Raw genomic sequence first — 16,260 nt, forward strand, 5'->3', positions numbered from 1 at the left:
AGATGTGTCTCCTAATGGCTTTGTCCTCAATGTGCTCCATCCTTGTTTTCAGAAATGTCCTGTGGTCTTATGTTTGTTTTAATACTTTCCAGGGGTTTGTGTTTTCGGGATGGAGAAGATATGAAATTCCCTGTTTCAGCTACGTGATCAAGCACCAGAGGCCCGCTTCAACACATTACATGAGCAGGGGCTGCCACTTAATATTCCTTAGTGGTCCAGTGCATTAAGCCATAAGCCACATATTGTAATTCAAATGGGAGAAAGGGTGCATTAAGAGCCATCAGTGCTCCCTAGTCAAATTAGATGTTAGGCTTATTAGTACTGCTACAACTATTCACAGCTTTCATTGTCCCCTCAAAGATTATTAAATTATATCTGACAGTTCTTTTTTTTTTTAAAAGACAAAAGTACAGCTTGTATTGCTAACTGAGGCACAAATCAGAAAGGGAAGCTCATAAACTCCTGTCTGCTTTTCTACATGTTGAAGGGTTTTTCTTGAAATCATCAACAACATAGTTTGACAGCTTATCCACAGCCAGTCACACACACCTGTAAAACAGAGCCAGCTTCCAAAGGCCTGATGTGTGTTTCACTTTACGCTACAGCTGAGCTGTATATTCTAAACCGATGAGGGTTGACGGCCCCTTTCAGGCCTCACTGATTTCCTACACCTTCACACATAAAAATGTAAAAACCTAGTACCCTGAAGTCAGAATTTTAACTTTTATTAAGCAATGGCATCTATGGGTTTATTTTATAGGCTCCTTTTAAAGGTAAGTAAATTTCCTCTCACAAGTGTCTGCATTCCTCCAGAAAAACAAAACAAACTCAATAAAAACTTACTGATGTATTGTTATATTCTTCCCTCCCTCTTAAACTCTTGACCCAAGTTGCATATCTTTTTAGAATTATCATCATCTAAGGGTAAAAAAATTAAGCTTTCAGTCCTCCTTGTGATTTATCCGTCTCGTGGTTCTGCGATTACTTGCAGTGTCTACTGAGTGAAATGTACATGTTGTGCAATGAAAATAAAGGCAAATTCTTCTCAGATAATCTTGCTCAACTATTTCTGTAAGGAATTTATTCTGGTATCATTAAAGGGACTAAGCTGGAAACAGATCCGGCCTTTAGCGTGCTGCTAATGATCACCCATTACTGTCTTACTGGAGACCTCCCCATTCCTCTTTGATGCAGGATTTTTTACAAGTGCTGCAACAACATTATCCATGTATTCACTCAAAATGGTTTTACACAGATTGTAAGTCAAGCCTGAAACCAAAATCTGACAAGTTTTATGTTAGTGAGTTTCAAACTAGCCTCGGGCACAAGCAGCTAATCTACAACATGACACCCACCCACTGACGTCTGGTATATGTGAGAAAGGACAATAAATCACAAACACCCCTGTAGCTGAATGCAAACTTTTCTTCGCAGTCTGAATCACATGCTCACACCAGCTGGATGCATCACAAGCAGCATTAAAGGACATTCTGTTCCCGGCGATAAAGACAAATTCTCCCTTAACTTTTTCCTTTAATTTTAAAAGTTTTTTTTGTAACTTCTGCTCTTACAAATCACTCTCCTGTGGCAATGACACGCATGTCTGGATTTGTCATGAAGGCCTTTAATTTAAAAGCACATATGAAAGAAACATAAGACTGCAGCAAGCTCCCAGAGGTAACAGAAACTGCAGTGGCAATGGTGGAACTAAAGCCAGATGACTGATAGCGAGTAAAATGACACTGTAAATGGAAATGTACTTTTCACTCTCTTAAAGCTACACAGAAACTACAATGGAGCACAGAAAATAAGCAAAGTAGAAGGCTTACGATTTAAAAAAAACAAAAGACATTATGGCTTATACCCTAACTTTTTCTGTAAAAAGGGCTTTGTTCAGAGAAAACTGTTTCCTGTCCAGCGTTGCTGTTCTTGGCAGGGTCCTGCAGATGGGACTGATTTCTGGCAGACCACACACCATTTTAAAGGGTGGATGGTGTTTATTTATGAAGGGGCTAGCAAATGCCTCTCAAATGGGTGAAGATATTTGCACAAATTTAAGTAACCTATATATTTACCATTCCAGCTACTCTATTCTGCCACCCTAGCCTTTCTGAAATCAATACAAAAATGACTGTGGCTCCAACAACATTTCATGGCACGACCTTGACATGATCAGCTCTTAGTGGTTTGCAGCTGTGCGTGCAGATGTGTGCGTAACATAACACAGGATATCATTAAGTAAATGTCCTCAAAGATGGCACATCCATTTAAAACACGTGACTGCGTTAGTATGTATTGCACAGCAGCAGTCGACAGTGTAGAGGCATGTTTCCTGGATCTCGCTGCAATGGTGCAGCTGTTGATTCAGCTGGAATATGTGCGATTGTGTGTGTGTTTGCGGGGATGACAGAGGGTTTCTGGGGGGAGGTGTCAGAGTTACGAGACTGAGAAAACAGCAGAGCTCGAAGATGACAGCACTGACTGAACCGTTCCCGTGAGGCTCAACAGTCATAGCTGAGTTCATGTTAACAGAGTGCTAAGTTGCAGCACCGTAACTCCTCTGGGCAACACATACACACGCAGACACACACACACTTTAATGGATGACGCATGATAATTCAAACTGCTTGACTGAACACAAACATTTGTTTATGTATGTTTTGATGCCACTCATACTGACCTAGTTATTTCAACGTCTCACAGACGTATGCCAACCAAATATTTCACCCTGACAGTCTTAATTTTTCAGGTTTTTTCCTTGTCAGCGCAGCGGAATACAAAATGCGTCAGTGTAAATGAAATGAATTACATCTGGCATCAGATGTAGAGAACACTGGCACTTAAATATCCTGCTTGGCATTATTTAGAGAACCACAACCTCTGGGATGGAGACAGAAGCAGGACTGGGGAGGAACTGGATAGAGGTTCAAAAGGCTTCTCTTGACTCAAATCCACTCAAAGCTCTTCTGTGGTGCGTGGCGTTATCGTCTTTTGTTGCCCCACGACTAAACCTCTATACACCTCTCCATAGAGCTTAGAGTGATGCAACACTTCCAACAGTTTACAGCGTAAAAGTTTTTACTGCATAACAATATGATAAACTGTTCACTGACGCACGCTTTCTGTTAAACAATCAAGTATATTATTTGGAGAGAAATCCCCTGCTTACACCAGAATGATAACAAGGAAACATTAATGGATTAATAGAGTGCAAAGACCTAATAACATTGGAACAACAGCAGGGAAGAGGCAGAAAGAGACGTGCGAGAGGGGAAAAACATGAGTGAGTGATGCCAAAAACAGGCTGAAAAGAGAAAAGGGACATAGCTGGTAAGATTCCCTCACAGGAGCTGCAGGGAACTTCACATGGCTAACTTCACGGCTGGCGCACCCTCCTGTTGTCCAACATTGTCTGCCATCTTCTCTACTATTTTACTGACAACATGAAGAGGGTGGACTGTTTTGGACTCTATGACAAAAAGTTGCTCTGAGCTCAAAGGAAGTCCAGCAGACAGTGAGTAAGAGGGTTTGATCAACTGCAGCAGGCAGGCTTGGGAAGAAAGTGCGGGGGTGGATCATTTTGTGCTGCTCTTGCCAGAGACTGAACTCTAAAAATCTCAACTGCTGAGGCAACTACAAAATCTAATTCCCAACACCCAAAGTGTAAGAATGTGTGCGTCAAAAATGACTATATGCTTTCTTATGTGTGAGAGAGACTTTCTTCGTATGTGCCTTATTAGTCCCACTGAGTGTGTGTGGTTCATGGGTGTGTTGGAAGGGCAGGAAGCGGTCCAACTAAGAGTTTCCATTTTCATCAACTTCAAGGTATTTCACACACCTCATCCATTTTCTTTCAACAATCCACAGTTACACCGTGTGTTTATTTTCCCAACTCAAATTGGGCATGTATGGTGATCACGCTATCAGAGGGGAAACTATACAGAGCTGTCCAAATGGAAATTCTACAATAAAAACATGACTTTAGCACTTTACTGCTTCTTACCAGACTGCCAACTCAAACAGCTGCATACTAATTTTTAATTGTCAATTTAACCTCTAGTAACCACTGTTTCTTTGAACAAGCTGTGACAATATTCAAGTCAAGGACTTTTAAAGTCATGGCTGGCAAAGTCAATACACCACCAGGCGTATTTTGCCAGACCTGCTTTGAGGTAGACATCTAGACTGCATATCCTAAACACTGCCGTTCTATCCAAGCCAAAAGAAGTGAAGGAAGAACTAGAGTGCATTATATCGAGAGTCCTTGTTAAAATTCCGACGAGGGAAATCTTAAGGCGCCTGGTTTGCATTACTTGGTTTTTGAAAACTGCTTCAGGGACAGTTAAATTGCCTCCTTCTTTGACATTTAACTCTGATTCCTAACCTCCAAAACCAAATACGGAAAATAGACAAAGGAGGAATGCTAAAGCAGACCGCTGTCCATCATTTATTTCATTACAGCCCATTAACATAGTATAGAGGGAGATTTAATATAATGAGGAAGCTGAGTTTTAAACAAAAATCAATCCACTTGAGATAAATTAAGGAAACCACAATATACTTCAATATACACTTTGAATTTTCATGTCAGATCTTACAATTTGGGTCAACTGTTGTCAGTGTGATTAGACTGTATGCAATGACCAATCTCGATTACGTTTGAGACAGTTTCTTTTATATACCGACTCAAATGCTGCACAAATCGACATACCACTCGATTAATCATAGTTATGTACAGCATTTGGTGTTTTTTGTTTTTTTTAACAACAGCTGACTATAACACACAGTAATGATACAATGTGTTGCAGAAGCCTCGTTATTCATTTCATGCAATGTGTCTAATAACTGAGAAGTGCAACCTCTGTATCTGCAGATGATGCTTCAGGTGTTAACTTTGCAAAGTACGTTTTAATACAGTCAGAGTCTCGGTTAATTTTTTTTTTCTTTCCAACTTGCTTACATAAAACGTCATTGTGTAATTTAATGCTTGAACTTATACAGGTCTACTCAGTCTTGCACTTCAAGTTGCTAAAATACCCCTTTGGAAAAGTTGCATTCACTTCAAAGCCAAAGGCACCACTCTGCCATGACCTTAGGGACATCAGATCTCTACATGCAAGACTGTTGATCTGCTGCTTTTAGAACTGAAACACAGACGGAAAAGACATAACCCAACATCTTTTTTTTTTTTTAGAAAAATAAAAAGCTATAAATGCTTTGTCGCAATTTCCCTGCTCCACACTCTTGTTTTAGGGTCTGATGACAGACAATTTTTACTCCCAAAACATGAGTTGAAACATAGCTCTGCCCGACACAATGTTGTGATCTTAGTCAGCATCTGCACAGTCTTTTCTCTTGTGACATATGCATGCAGACAGGTTGTGGAAAATCTATAAATTTAAGCCGTAAGCTGAAGTTTTAGTATTGTGAATTGTTGATCAATAGAATTTTGTTTTATTTTAATTACTTTTAATATCATTTTACATAATTCTTAACATGAGGGGGACAAAGAGTAAATCAATCAGCTTTAAAGTCAATATTGGGTATGATCGCCTTTGGTTTAGGTAAGCTTTCTAATAATTTATGCAAAGAGTCTTAACAAAAAGTTTTCTGGGCTTATTAAAGGACGTTCAAAGCTCTTTTTTGGATGTTGGCTGCCTCCCCCCCCCCAATCGCTATCAGGATAATCCTACACTGCTTCTGTAATGTTCTAAGATAACATGGTATGTAGCAGCTTTATCACCATTTCTCTTCCTTTTTGACAACCACCCATTTGTTGAGACATTTCTGATAGGGCTTCAACAAATATTAGATTTATCTACTGAAGGTCCACATGCATCCATCAGGTCCTGTATCATGTATCATTGTCCTTCACTTGTCCAGTTCCCTCATCTTTAATTAACAATACAGTGCAGAGATATGCCAAGTTTGTGGATGATTGCTTGTTGGGAATCACCTTATCTTTAGCATTTTTCATAAATTCAGCTGAAGAAGTGGGAACAATTTACATGTTTTTGTGAGAGGCTGCTAGTAACAAAATGCCCGAAGATGCAATTTAAAATTGGTTCTTTGCGAAGTTGCTCGTTATATGTTAGTGTCCCCAGTCTTTGTTGTGGTCTTTCATTTTTTTGGAAGCAAACACATGTGTCCCTCACGTTTTTCTGTGTCATTCCAATAGTTTGGGCAATCTCCCTCCAGGAATTAGCTGACATCTGTGAGTCCTTATATTGAGGCTATGATTATTACTCTCTCACTGATAATCAAAAACTGCAGGACAAAAAGCAGCAGTGACAATAATTGTGGGCTGTGTCAATGCCCAATCTAGTTAATTTTCCAGGGAGTTTACAGTTGCATCATAGGTTATGGTGTAGAGTTTCCTACGGGTTTGTGGTTAGAACGTAGCCACTGTGTAGATTTAACATCCATATAGCCATTCTCTTCTGCTTATCCTTGTCAGGGTCGCTGTAGCCTATCCCAGCTACCATAGGTCGAGAGCTGGGTACACTCTGGACAGATCGCTGTTAGATACCTAACCCAACTAACTGCATGTCTTTGGACTGTGGGAGAAAGCTGGGGTACCCGGAGAGAACGGGGAGACCAGAGAATCATAAATCCCCTGTAAAGCCTGAATAAAAGAAGATTCCACTATAAATTCTCAGGTTCAAATACTGGACTGAAAATGAGTGAAAAAGCAGCCAACGTCAAAAAAAAGAAAAAGAAAAAAAAGGTTAAGGCCTTCAGAAAGCCAAGACCAGACTCCCTAAAACCACCGCAAAGTTGACCTCGTCCTGAAACAACAGCAGCAAAGGCAATGTCATTTCTTGAAGATGTTATGCTGCTAAAATTAGATAAATTAGTTGAAAATTAAGTAAGATCTGACTGTAAAAAGATTTAAGAGATTTTGTTGGTTTTATAAATGATTTAGATAATTTCATTAAATATCACAAAGCCGCTAGAGGCAAGTGTTGGTGTGATTTGTTGATGCGTGAACACATTATCAACAGTTAACAGTGAAAGTTTAACATCTCATCCACAACTGCCTCTAATCACCGGTCCTGCAGCCTGTCGTCCAGCATCCTCACTGCTTCGCCTCAGTCTGTAGATATTCACCTCCGCAGCTCCAAAACTTTTCTGCTCTTGATTTCACTCTTTATTTGCGCAATTTGTTCCCCACACTCTGGACTCTCTGCAGTTCCCCTGCTGCTCTATAAAGCCAACAACTCGCCCGGTTCTCCACACGTTCGGTCACACACTCCGTGCTCTGAGTGGCTCTGCTTCAGCTCAAACTCCCATACATGACACGTTTGGCCCTGCAGTAACTACTACTCTGCACTACAGCAGGCATCATATCAAAAAGTGTATAAATAGTAAATGTTGCTAGGCAACCTGGTATGTACAATATTGTTTTACATTAATTTCTATTGGGTCTAAATTACCTCCTCATTTGTTCTAGGTATAAACGGTTATGTTTATTTATTTATTATTTTTTCATTTTTATTTCACACATCCTAAAATTCACTATTTGCTATATTTTAACCAATTTCGATATTTTCTTTAAATGCCACGGAGTGAAAATGACCCCTTCGTGGTTCTACTGCTAACAGAGTGCAAGAAAGTCTGAAATTAGGGGTGGCTCAAAACTTTTGCACCATACTATATCTCAGTAACTCAACCAACTCAGTCTACTTTGATTAGTCTTTTGTTAATTTTTCATGGTGATCAAGTTTGCATTGCCAAGCCCTTGTCAGGATAGGTTCCAGAAATAAAACCAGGAGAAAGTCACATTACTGAATAGTCAGAAATGGTTTCACTTGAGAGTTTGCAATTAATAAACAATTGTACTGGTATGAAAGAGCATCAATTAATAAAGAACTGAGCTATACAGCCACAGTGTCATACTTGACTGTTCCCCAAGTACCAGTACGAGAATGTGAGCAAGTTGTCACCCATTCAGAAATATTTAAACTCACTGAGCCAAATCCTCGTTTCATTGAATGTAGTGAAGCTTGAGGACATTTCATTAAATTGCTCACACAGAAAAGTCAGTGATGCACTGCTTGGCCGGATTAGGGTTTCTAAACTTTAGATAAGCTGGTATATTATGGTACATTATGTAACTGAGAAAGCCCCCCACCCAGTGTTGTGTCAGCTGTGTTATAGTATCAGAGCCCTGGAGTGGTTTAACGTCAGTGTAGTTCCATTGTTTTTATTTGTTTACATTTGTAATTAGGACTGACTGAAGGAGCACCTGAGCATCTGCTCCATTACCAATGAGTGAAGTGCTGCTCAGTGGGCTTGAAAACAACCCAGAGACAAAGCACACATTATCCAAGTGCAGACTACACACTCACCTTCTGAAAGAAATCCTCCCCACCGTTGACTCTCCCCTCAGAGGCAGCTAGAGTGAGACAGAGGAAAGAGAAATATAAATTCATCAAAACCACACAGTCACTCAGTTTTTAAATGTACAATCCAGCCTAACACAGCCAAATCACACACAGATTATCCAGTCCTCAAAATGTTACCGTATCTGCACTCAGTAAAGTGTTTATGGTGGATCTCCATTTCTTTGCATATTGCGTTTGGCATGCATAGCGATACTGCTGATTTGCAAGAATGGTATAAAAATGTTCCAAGCAATTTTCTATAATCCTAGAGATTGGACACAGCTTCCGTGTAACAAATTGATGGATACAGTGAAAATATTTGGGCATTTTACAGTAGCCATTAATGGAGCATTTCATACCACACTTGGATTGACTGATGTTGGTTTTGCACTTCTTAAAATAACATTCACACTTACGACTTTTGTCTGTCAGCATACTGTAAATGCCTGGCCTTGGAAATGGTACATGACAACTTTAAAATTCCCAAACATTGGGTGTAAACAGACTAAGGACTTAGAGAAGCAGTGGTGTTTGACTTAAAGTAAATTTCCAAGCAGGTGAAAATGCCAAGAAACTCCCTTAGCTGATACAGTAAGCAGGAGAGAAGCACAGAGCCAACCACCAGAGCAAGTCAGGCCTGAAGTCTCTCCAGCACATCTGCAAGTCCTCCAAGCTGTGGCAAGTTCTGTTAATGCAAAATACATATCTCCTATCCAAGGAGAATTCTCATGTTCCTGTCATTTGGGAATACAGGGAGAGTTTAATGATGCATTTCGGTCAACGTTCTCAAGATGGATCTGCTGCAGTCTGTGTAAATCTGGGTCAGAAACATCTGCAGCGGTAGAGTTGCCGTGACTTACAGTTCAGTCAAAAACGCTGACCTCGGTGCAATGACGACAAAAGTGTCCGAAACATTTCAATATTTATTTCTGAATGGACAGCTGAAGTATAATGTATTCAAAAAGTGACTTTGCAGTTTTGAACATTAGAACCAAATTGAATAACTAAAAAAAATGTATGGTAAACTTATCGCACAGTAAATATCGCTGTCTGGACTGTTGGGCTTTAGAAAACCATAATGGTAATCATTTATGATGAGTTATAATGAATCAAGAACGTAACTGCAACTAAATGGAGCTCTAAACCTATTACGTCAAAAAAGAAAAGCAAGCAACCATATGGTGAATGCCCTCTGAGCCCCGTTGAGTTTTATGTAAAATTTCCTCAAACCTATAAAAGCTGGCCCATTTTAAAAAAAAAAAACAAGAAAAAAGCCCATTACAGATTGTACACGGTGCAAACAGTATTATATGATGATAATCCCACTGTGAAATTAGGGTGTGGAAAGGATTGTTGAAGCTTTCCTATCCACACCACATTTTAAAAGACAGATAATTAAAATTCACTAAGCACTGCATCCTTTTCACCACCCCAATACACTGATAACATGAATATTAGCTCATCATTGCATCCAAAAGCACAAAAAAGTGGATTAGAAACTTGTGAGTCTGAATCTGGAGAGTCTGATTTAAGCGAGCTTATGTCCACGACCATTCTTCCTGCTTTGGAAACCGATCGGAAAAAAATTCCATCTGTTAACACTCTTATGCAACAACAACATTAACAACTGTCACGAAAGGGAAAATAAGCATCTTGTTGAATCAATGCTGGATGTCTCTTCAGCTGCGTTAAGAGCCTCTGATAGCGGATGCTCATAATGACAGCGTCAGCATTCTGCTGTGCTTAATCTGATAACAGACGAGACTAATAAGGGTGAACAGGATGGCGGGGGGCTGTGACGAGCTGTAAACACTGGTATGGACTAAAAGCTGTTTTGCATTGATGTAATTTCTCTTGTAATTTGTATTAATTTTGGGAATGCAAATATTTTACAAATCAGTATTTGATTCTTTAGATAAGGTATTTGTCAGGTAAAACACACAAAATACTTGGCCGCTGCTTGCCAAATGCAAAATTGTTTTTGCTTTACTTTATCTCACATCATATACTTTATTTTCGTGACTGTCATGCATCCTAGGCGGGAATTTTAAGACGGGCACTGTGGTGGTATAGTGATTAGCATCGTTCCTCACACAAAGAAAGTCCTGGGTTTAAATCCTGCCAGCCAGTTGCTGTTTTTTCCTTGTGTGGTTAGCTCTCAAAGGCATGCATGGGTTAGGATAATTGGCAATTCTAAATTGAGATGTAAATGGTTGGTGTTTTTCCCTCTCTGTGTTATCCTTGCGATAAATCAGTGACCTACCCAGGGTATACCCCATAGGATTTCTCCCCCCATGACAAACAACTGATAAAGCATAAAATGTCATGAGTGTCAATTTGAGCTACAGTTACAACTATGCGGCTACCAAATACAAAACAACGTGTTCCGTATTCACAGAACTCCCAGCATATTTAGTTTATCTCAGTGAATGTAGGTTTAAGTGTTTTCATCCAGTATTTGCTTTAGTATAGAACTGCTCTGACTTGAAAGCTCAGTTTTGTAGGTGGTCTGAAGTTCCAAGATTATGAAAGACCCCGCTACCGTGTCACTTCCTGTAAGAACTAAGACAAACCAAAAGGAAAACAGCAGCGTCGGTTTTCCCCCATGTCTACTGAAAAATAAAAGCAACACACTGTCTATCAGAGTAGACCAGCTGTTCTTTTATCATCTCATCTCCTCTTATCTTGCCTATATGTGACAAAATAGTGACACAAGTACAGGTTAAGCCAACCAAAAGGTAACTTACAATATTATTCTACTTGGTAATAATTTTCTATGTTGGAATCTGTGTTGTAACCCAACTGGAGTCAAGGAGATGATGTGATTATATTTGGCTCCATATAGCCAAATAAGGTGGTAAAGTTGCACAAAATGCTTGAAGAAGCAGGAAAACATCAAATACCTATCCACTCACTGATTTTAAACAAGTCAAACTCTTGGTCAGCTGTATGACATTTTCACATACATTTTCACATATTCAAATAAGACAATGCATTTTTAAATGAATGAACCAAATAGGGAAAAAAAAATGTGAAGAAGTTGCCGTGGTGCCTTGAAGCCACTGTTATGAATTAGCAGTACACAAACTAAACTGAAGTGAGGAAAATTACATTTATTTCACTGATAACTCGCAAAAGCAAAGACTCCAACTCCATCTTTGGCATAAATGAGGAGCTAAATGGAATTTGGTATGGGACAAGATTGAAAACACGAGCCATGTGCAAAAAGCAAAACATCCTGTTGCCATATGTGTAAACTGGCCGTGGGAGAATCCAAGGCAGAGACAGACTGTTTGATGAGTTCCAGTGTATATAATTTTTTATAACTTGTTTGAGAAAAAAAAAGAAAAAAAAAAAGAAGTAATTATAGCAGCTTTGGAGGTGGGATTCGGGAAAAGGGTGCCTTGGGTCTTGAGAGCTCTTTGCAAATGTAAAGCAAATTAGATCCCAGGATCTGCAGGTAACGTCTTGATCATGCTCAATCATCCAGGTAAGCAAATCCCCAAAAGTTGGTTCTATTATTCTGTTAATCTGGACGTATTGTTTTCCAGTGAGAGCTGACTGCAGGTTTTCCCAATCTTACAAACAGTACATTTGCATAATGACAGAAACTAGCAACACTGAAGGAACGATGGGCTGGGAGATCATTAATATGCAAATTCTCATGACCATTGATCAACAACTCAAATCAAAGCTGAAAAAGATCACGAGTTTTAAAACGAGTGTGCGGTACCACCAGCAGTGTCTGATCTAATGACCTTAAAGCCCGAGAAGATGAATGTGGTTTCAACAGGTCAGATAAATATTGAGGAGCTTGACCATGTAGGGCCCTAAAGGTTAGAACTAAAATTTTAAAATGAAACCTAAAATTTACAGGTAACCAGTGAAGGGAGGCCAAGATTGGAGTGATATGCGATCTTCTCTTGGTGCCTGTTAAGAGACGTGCTGCAGCATTCTGCACAGTCTGAAGACTATTTAAGGCTGATTTGTTAAAACAAGTAAAAAGGCCATTACAGTAGTCTAAACGAGAAGAAATAAAAGCATGAATAATCATCTCAAGTTCAAGCTTTGATACCATTAGTCTGAGTTTAGAAATATTCCGTAAATGATAAAAACAGTTTGTTTGTGTGTTTGTGTGTCTACAAACCGATAGCACAACTTTGACCTGAATGGGATGTGTAACAGGAAAAAAGAATTTGCTGTCCAAAAGTCCAAAAAGAACAATAAAGCAAATTTATTTTTGGTCGGCGACCACAAAAGCAAAAGCCACAGCTTTTTGGAGTGATGGGCTCTACACAGAAGAATCAAAGGATTGCTTGGCTACAATAACATTATACGTGTTTTTCTTGTTTTGCCTTAAGGCACAGTAGACCTACATAGATTTTTATGTTTTTATCTTTTATGTTAAGGAAAAAGAGGTAATGTGTAATTAAATGTGCCATATAAATAAAAAGGCAACAGCCATATGTTTGGTGAACATCAAAGAAGTCTTTTCATACTAGCTGTGAAGCACGGAAGCCTAAATGTTATGGTTTAGGTTGTCTTGCAGCCTCGTAGATAGAGGGCTGAGTCAACTTTGAATTCATATAAAACATTACTTGAAGAAAAATGTGAAGACATCTGTTTGAAGCCGAACATGCAGCGGAAATATCAATGGGGTAATAATCCTTAGCTCAGGAGTAAATCCACCAAGGATGTGCTTAAAAAAGAAGAAGAAACACAGGGTGGCCTAGTTAAAGAATCCCAGTGAAGTATTGTTTTTTGGAAGAACATTACATGCATCAATGTTTTTGTTGTTATCTTTAGGTACTGCGTCAAAGATGGTCAAAAGGAATGTACTTTTTTTTTTTTTTTTAATCAATCACTACTGATTAGAATAAAATACCAGCCTCATCAAAAAAAAAAAAAAAAAAAAAATTGCTCACATGAACATTAAGTTAAGTGACTGAAAGGCTGCCCCTCTACTGCCCTATGAAAGACCGGGATTATTTTCTCTGTTTTAATGCAGTGAATGGAATTTGCACTCATTATTGTTGAGTTTGAGACTTAAAATTCAGAAAACCAATAAATTCACCCTCTCAGCTTCAAAACAATCATGTGATGATTTGCCAATAATATAAAATTAGAAGGGAAAATAATGACCAGAGAGATCCTTTGGATTTAGCTTTGCCCTGTTTTTCAAAGAACTGACAGGCCTTTCACCACACACACACACAGACAGACACACACAAAACAAAACTGCAGAACTCATGCCTCTGTACTTAGATAACCAAGAAGCCTGTTATTTTCACCAACAGAGAAAACCAATTTAAATTATCAGCTTTCCTTTGGACAAATGAAATGAATATTTGCATGAGAGCTGAAAAACAGAATATATCCAGATTTTAAAATACATTTTACCAGTATATACAATTCCAGACTCATACCAAAGAGACTTCCATTTCTCAAATGCATTAGATCCATAGTTTTGTTCCTACCCAGGTTACACAAGGACAATGCAATGCTCCTCCTTCCCAGCAATGTGTACTGTAAAGCCATCACAGCTGAAAAATGAGCCAAAGGCCCTGAGCACAGTTCACATTTTGCAATGGATTATGTCCTCTGATGTATTTTTGAAAATATGGTACAAATAATGTGACACTAACTTAAAGCAACAAACTCGATTGTATTAATTTGAGAATAGTTGTAGTTAATCAGATCCACACTCTCCAACGCTTTCTGTATAATTATTTAATATAACTAATCACTGTCATTGCACCAACAAAAAAAAACAAAAAAAAACTATACAGGCCTAATAGCGGGCAGATGGAGTAAGGTCTGGTATCCATTATTTTGTGGAAAGAGCAACTTTCTGGGAGATTCCGCTGTTTTGACGTTGAAGGAATGTAAACAGTGTTGATTTCTACAGTTCTGGCTTCATTCCACACACAACAATCAAGCAAACAATAGAGACATAGGGCTCAATAAATCAAATAAAAATATATTTTTGACGTTAATATTTTCACCCTTGGACAGTTTCAGTTTTATGCTACACTGGTTTAACGGAAAATCTGAGACATGAGCTCAAGTTCTTTTTTTGTGTTTTTTGTTAAAGCCAAGTCACAACTCTCCCAATAACTAGAGTACAAAAATTTCATGGCAAGGATTAAAGTAATTATCCATTTAGGCTGAATGTGTCAAAATCAATTATTTAATACCAACTAAATAACAAAGCAGGAGTTTGTACACCTGGGGCTCGCTATCTAAACAATTTGTATGGATAAAAACTATTTGTTTACATTTTCCCCCGACACATAAACTAAATGTGACGTAAGCATGTGCGGACTGCATGTGTTCTTTGAACCACGTGTACACATTTTCTTAAGAATGTCAAGCTTGATAAGATGCAGATGAAAAATTAGCTGAGACATATTATAAGAGTCTTCTTATTATGCCCAGGCTTTTGTTTGTATGTTGATAGGTGGTTGCTAGGCAACTTGATCTCATATTATATGCATACTTCAGGTTTTGTGGAAATACATTGCAAATTACTAATGTGAAATTTAAATCATACAGTGCTTTTATAAGATGATGTTGGTGCAAAAACAGTGCTACCGCCACTACTATTCTTTAATGTGGTTTCATTTGCCATAAATAGGAGTGCAAATTTCTCAAACTAAGTACAAGATCACTGGGATTTACAAAGAGGATCATGCATATACATGCTTTTCTAAAATCTGACATGTGCACATTTGCTTTTCTGCTTTCATGGTTGTCTGACTAAAACATACAGTTTTAGTCATGAAACTACACACGGCACTTTGCCTCTGGTCTCTGGTATTTGCACTGTGCAAGATTTAGCAATCAAAGGCCTTAATGTGAAAGGATTTCTTTGAAGACAAAATCTTTTTAAATTGCAAAAATCAAAGAGAGGCACCACCTAAATCTCTAAACTGCAGGGCTGCTTAGAAACCTCTGTAGGTATTGTACTGGCACTAACCACAGAGGACTTAAGGTGAAACTTGGAACATTTGCAGAAAAGTCTACGTTAGCATTAAGCTAAGAAAAGACGTGGTGAACTTCATAACAACAAGTCAAACCTAGGAAAGGTTTGACATCTTAGCATACCAAAACTAAAGACATGGATTAATATGAAAGCCAGATTTATAAACCGTTCCATGCTCGCAGGAAAACAACAAGCTTGCAAAAACTACAATTCCCACATTTTATGAAAACGAGGATGTTTTTACAGCAGCTTTCTAATGTCCCTCCCCACAGTCAGAGCGGCAGTTCTCAGCTGATTTAACATGGAGCTAATGAGAGGGCCTGAGAAAGCTATTGCAAACCACAAATGCACGTGCAATGCTTGTTAACACATGAACACGTGTATTTTTTAAGCATTATAGAGAATTTCTTCAGGCCTGGCTAGGACTGCATGGTTTAAAAACTTTAATACCACTTCATAGAATATCTTAGTCGTTAATACTTTGACTTAAGAAGGTGACATTTTAATTATATCATATTTAAAAATAATGCAAATTACATGAGAAAGTCTGTGATATGTATAAATTGATCTTGGGTTGTGAGCTGACCTATTTGATCTACCATGAACTCCTTTAGCCCCAAATGTTGACTTTGTTTTTTCCCCTTTTTTAAAAGTTGAAAATATTAATTTCATGTAAATGGACACAAGTCAGCACAGATGAGACCACACTGATGATAAGCCATGCTCAGAGACACGACTCATCAAACTACACTGTGATCATTACACAAACTGATGCGAGACTCTGTTACACACTATAATTTAAATCCCCTCCAAAGTAGTTAAATGATAAATAACACAATCAATAAGAGCTGCTCACAACCAGCAAGTCTGAATATCTTGCATGAAAGC

The 16,260-nt window shown here is 38.5% G+C and overlaps 1 protein-coding gene across 1 annotated transcript in view; it reads right to left on the reverse strand.

Moving 5' to 3' along the window:
• The window catches only part of bicc1a (BicC family RNA binding protein 1a), a 54,965-nt gene that overhangs the window by 30,782 nt on the left and 7,923 nt on the right, over nucleotides 1-16,260 (reverse strand). The window contains exon 2 of the mRNA XM_026189768.2: nucleotides 8,352-8,398. Within this exon, the coding sequence (XP_026045553.1) occupies nucleotides 8,352-8,398 (47 nt within the window). The remainder of the gene's footprint in view (nucleotides 1-8,351; nucleotides 8,399-16,260) is intronic.

This window comes from Astatotilapia calliptera, chromosome 13 (genome assembly GCF_964374335.1).
Source record: "Astatotilapia calliptera chromosome 13, fAstCal68.1, whole genome shotgun sequence".
NCBI lineage: Eukaryota > Metazoa > Chordata > Actinopteri > Cichliformes > Cichlidae > Astatotilapia > Astatotilapia calliptera.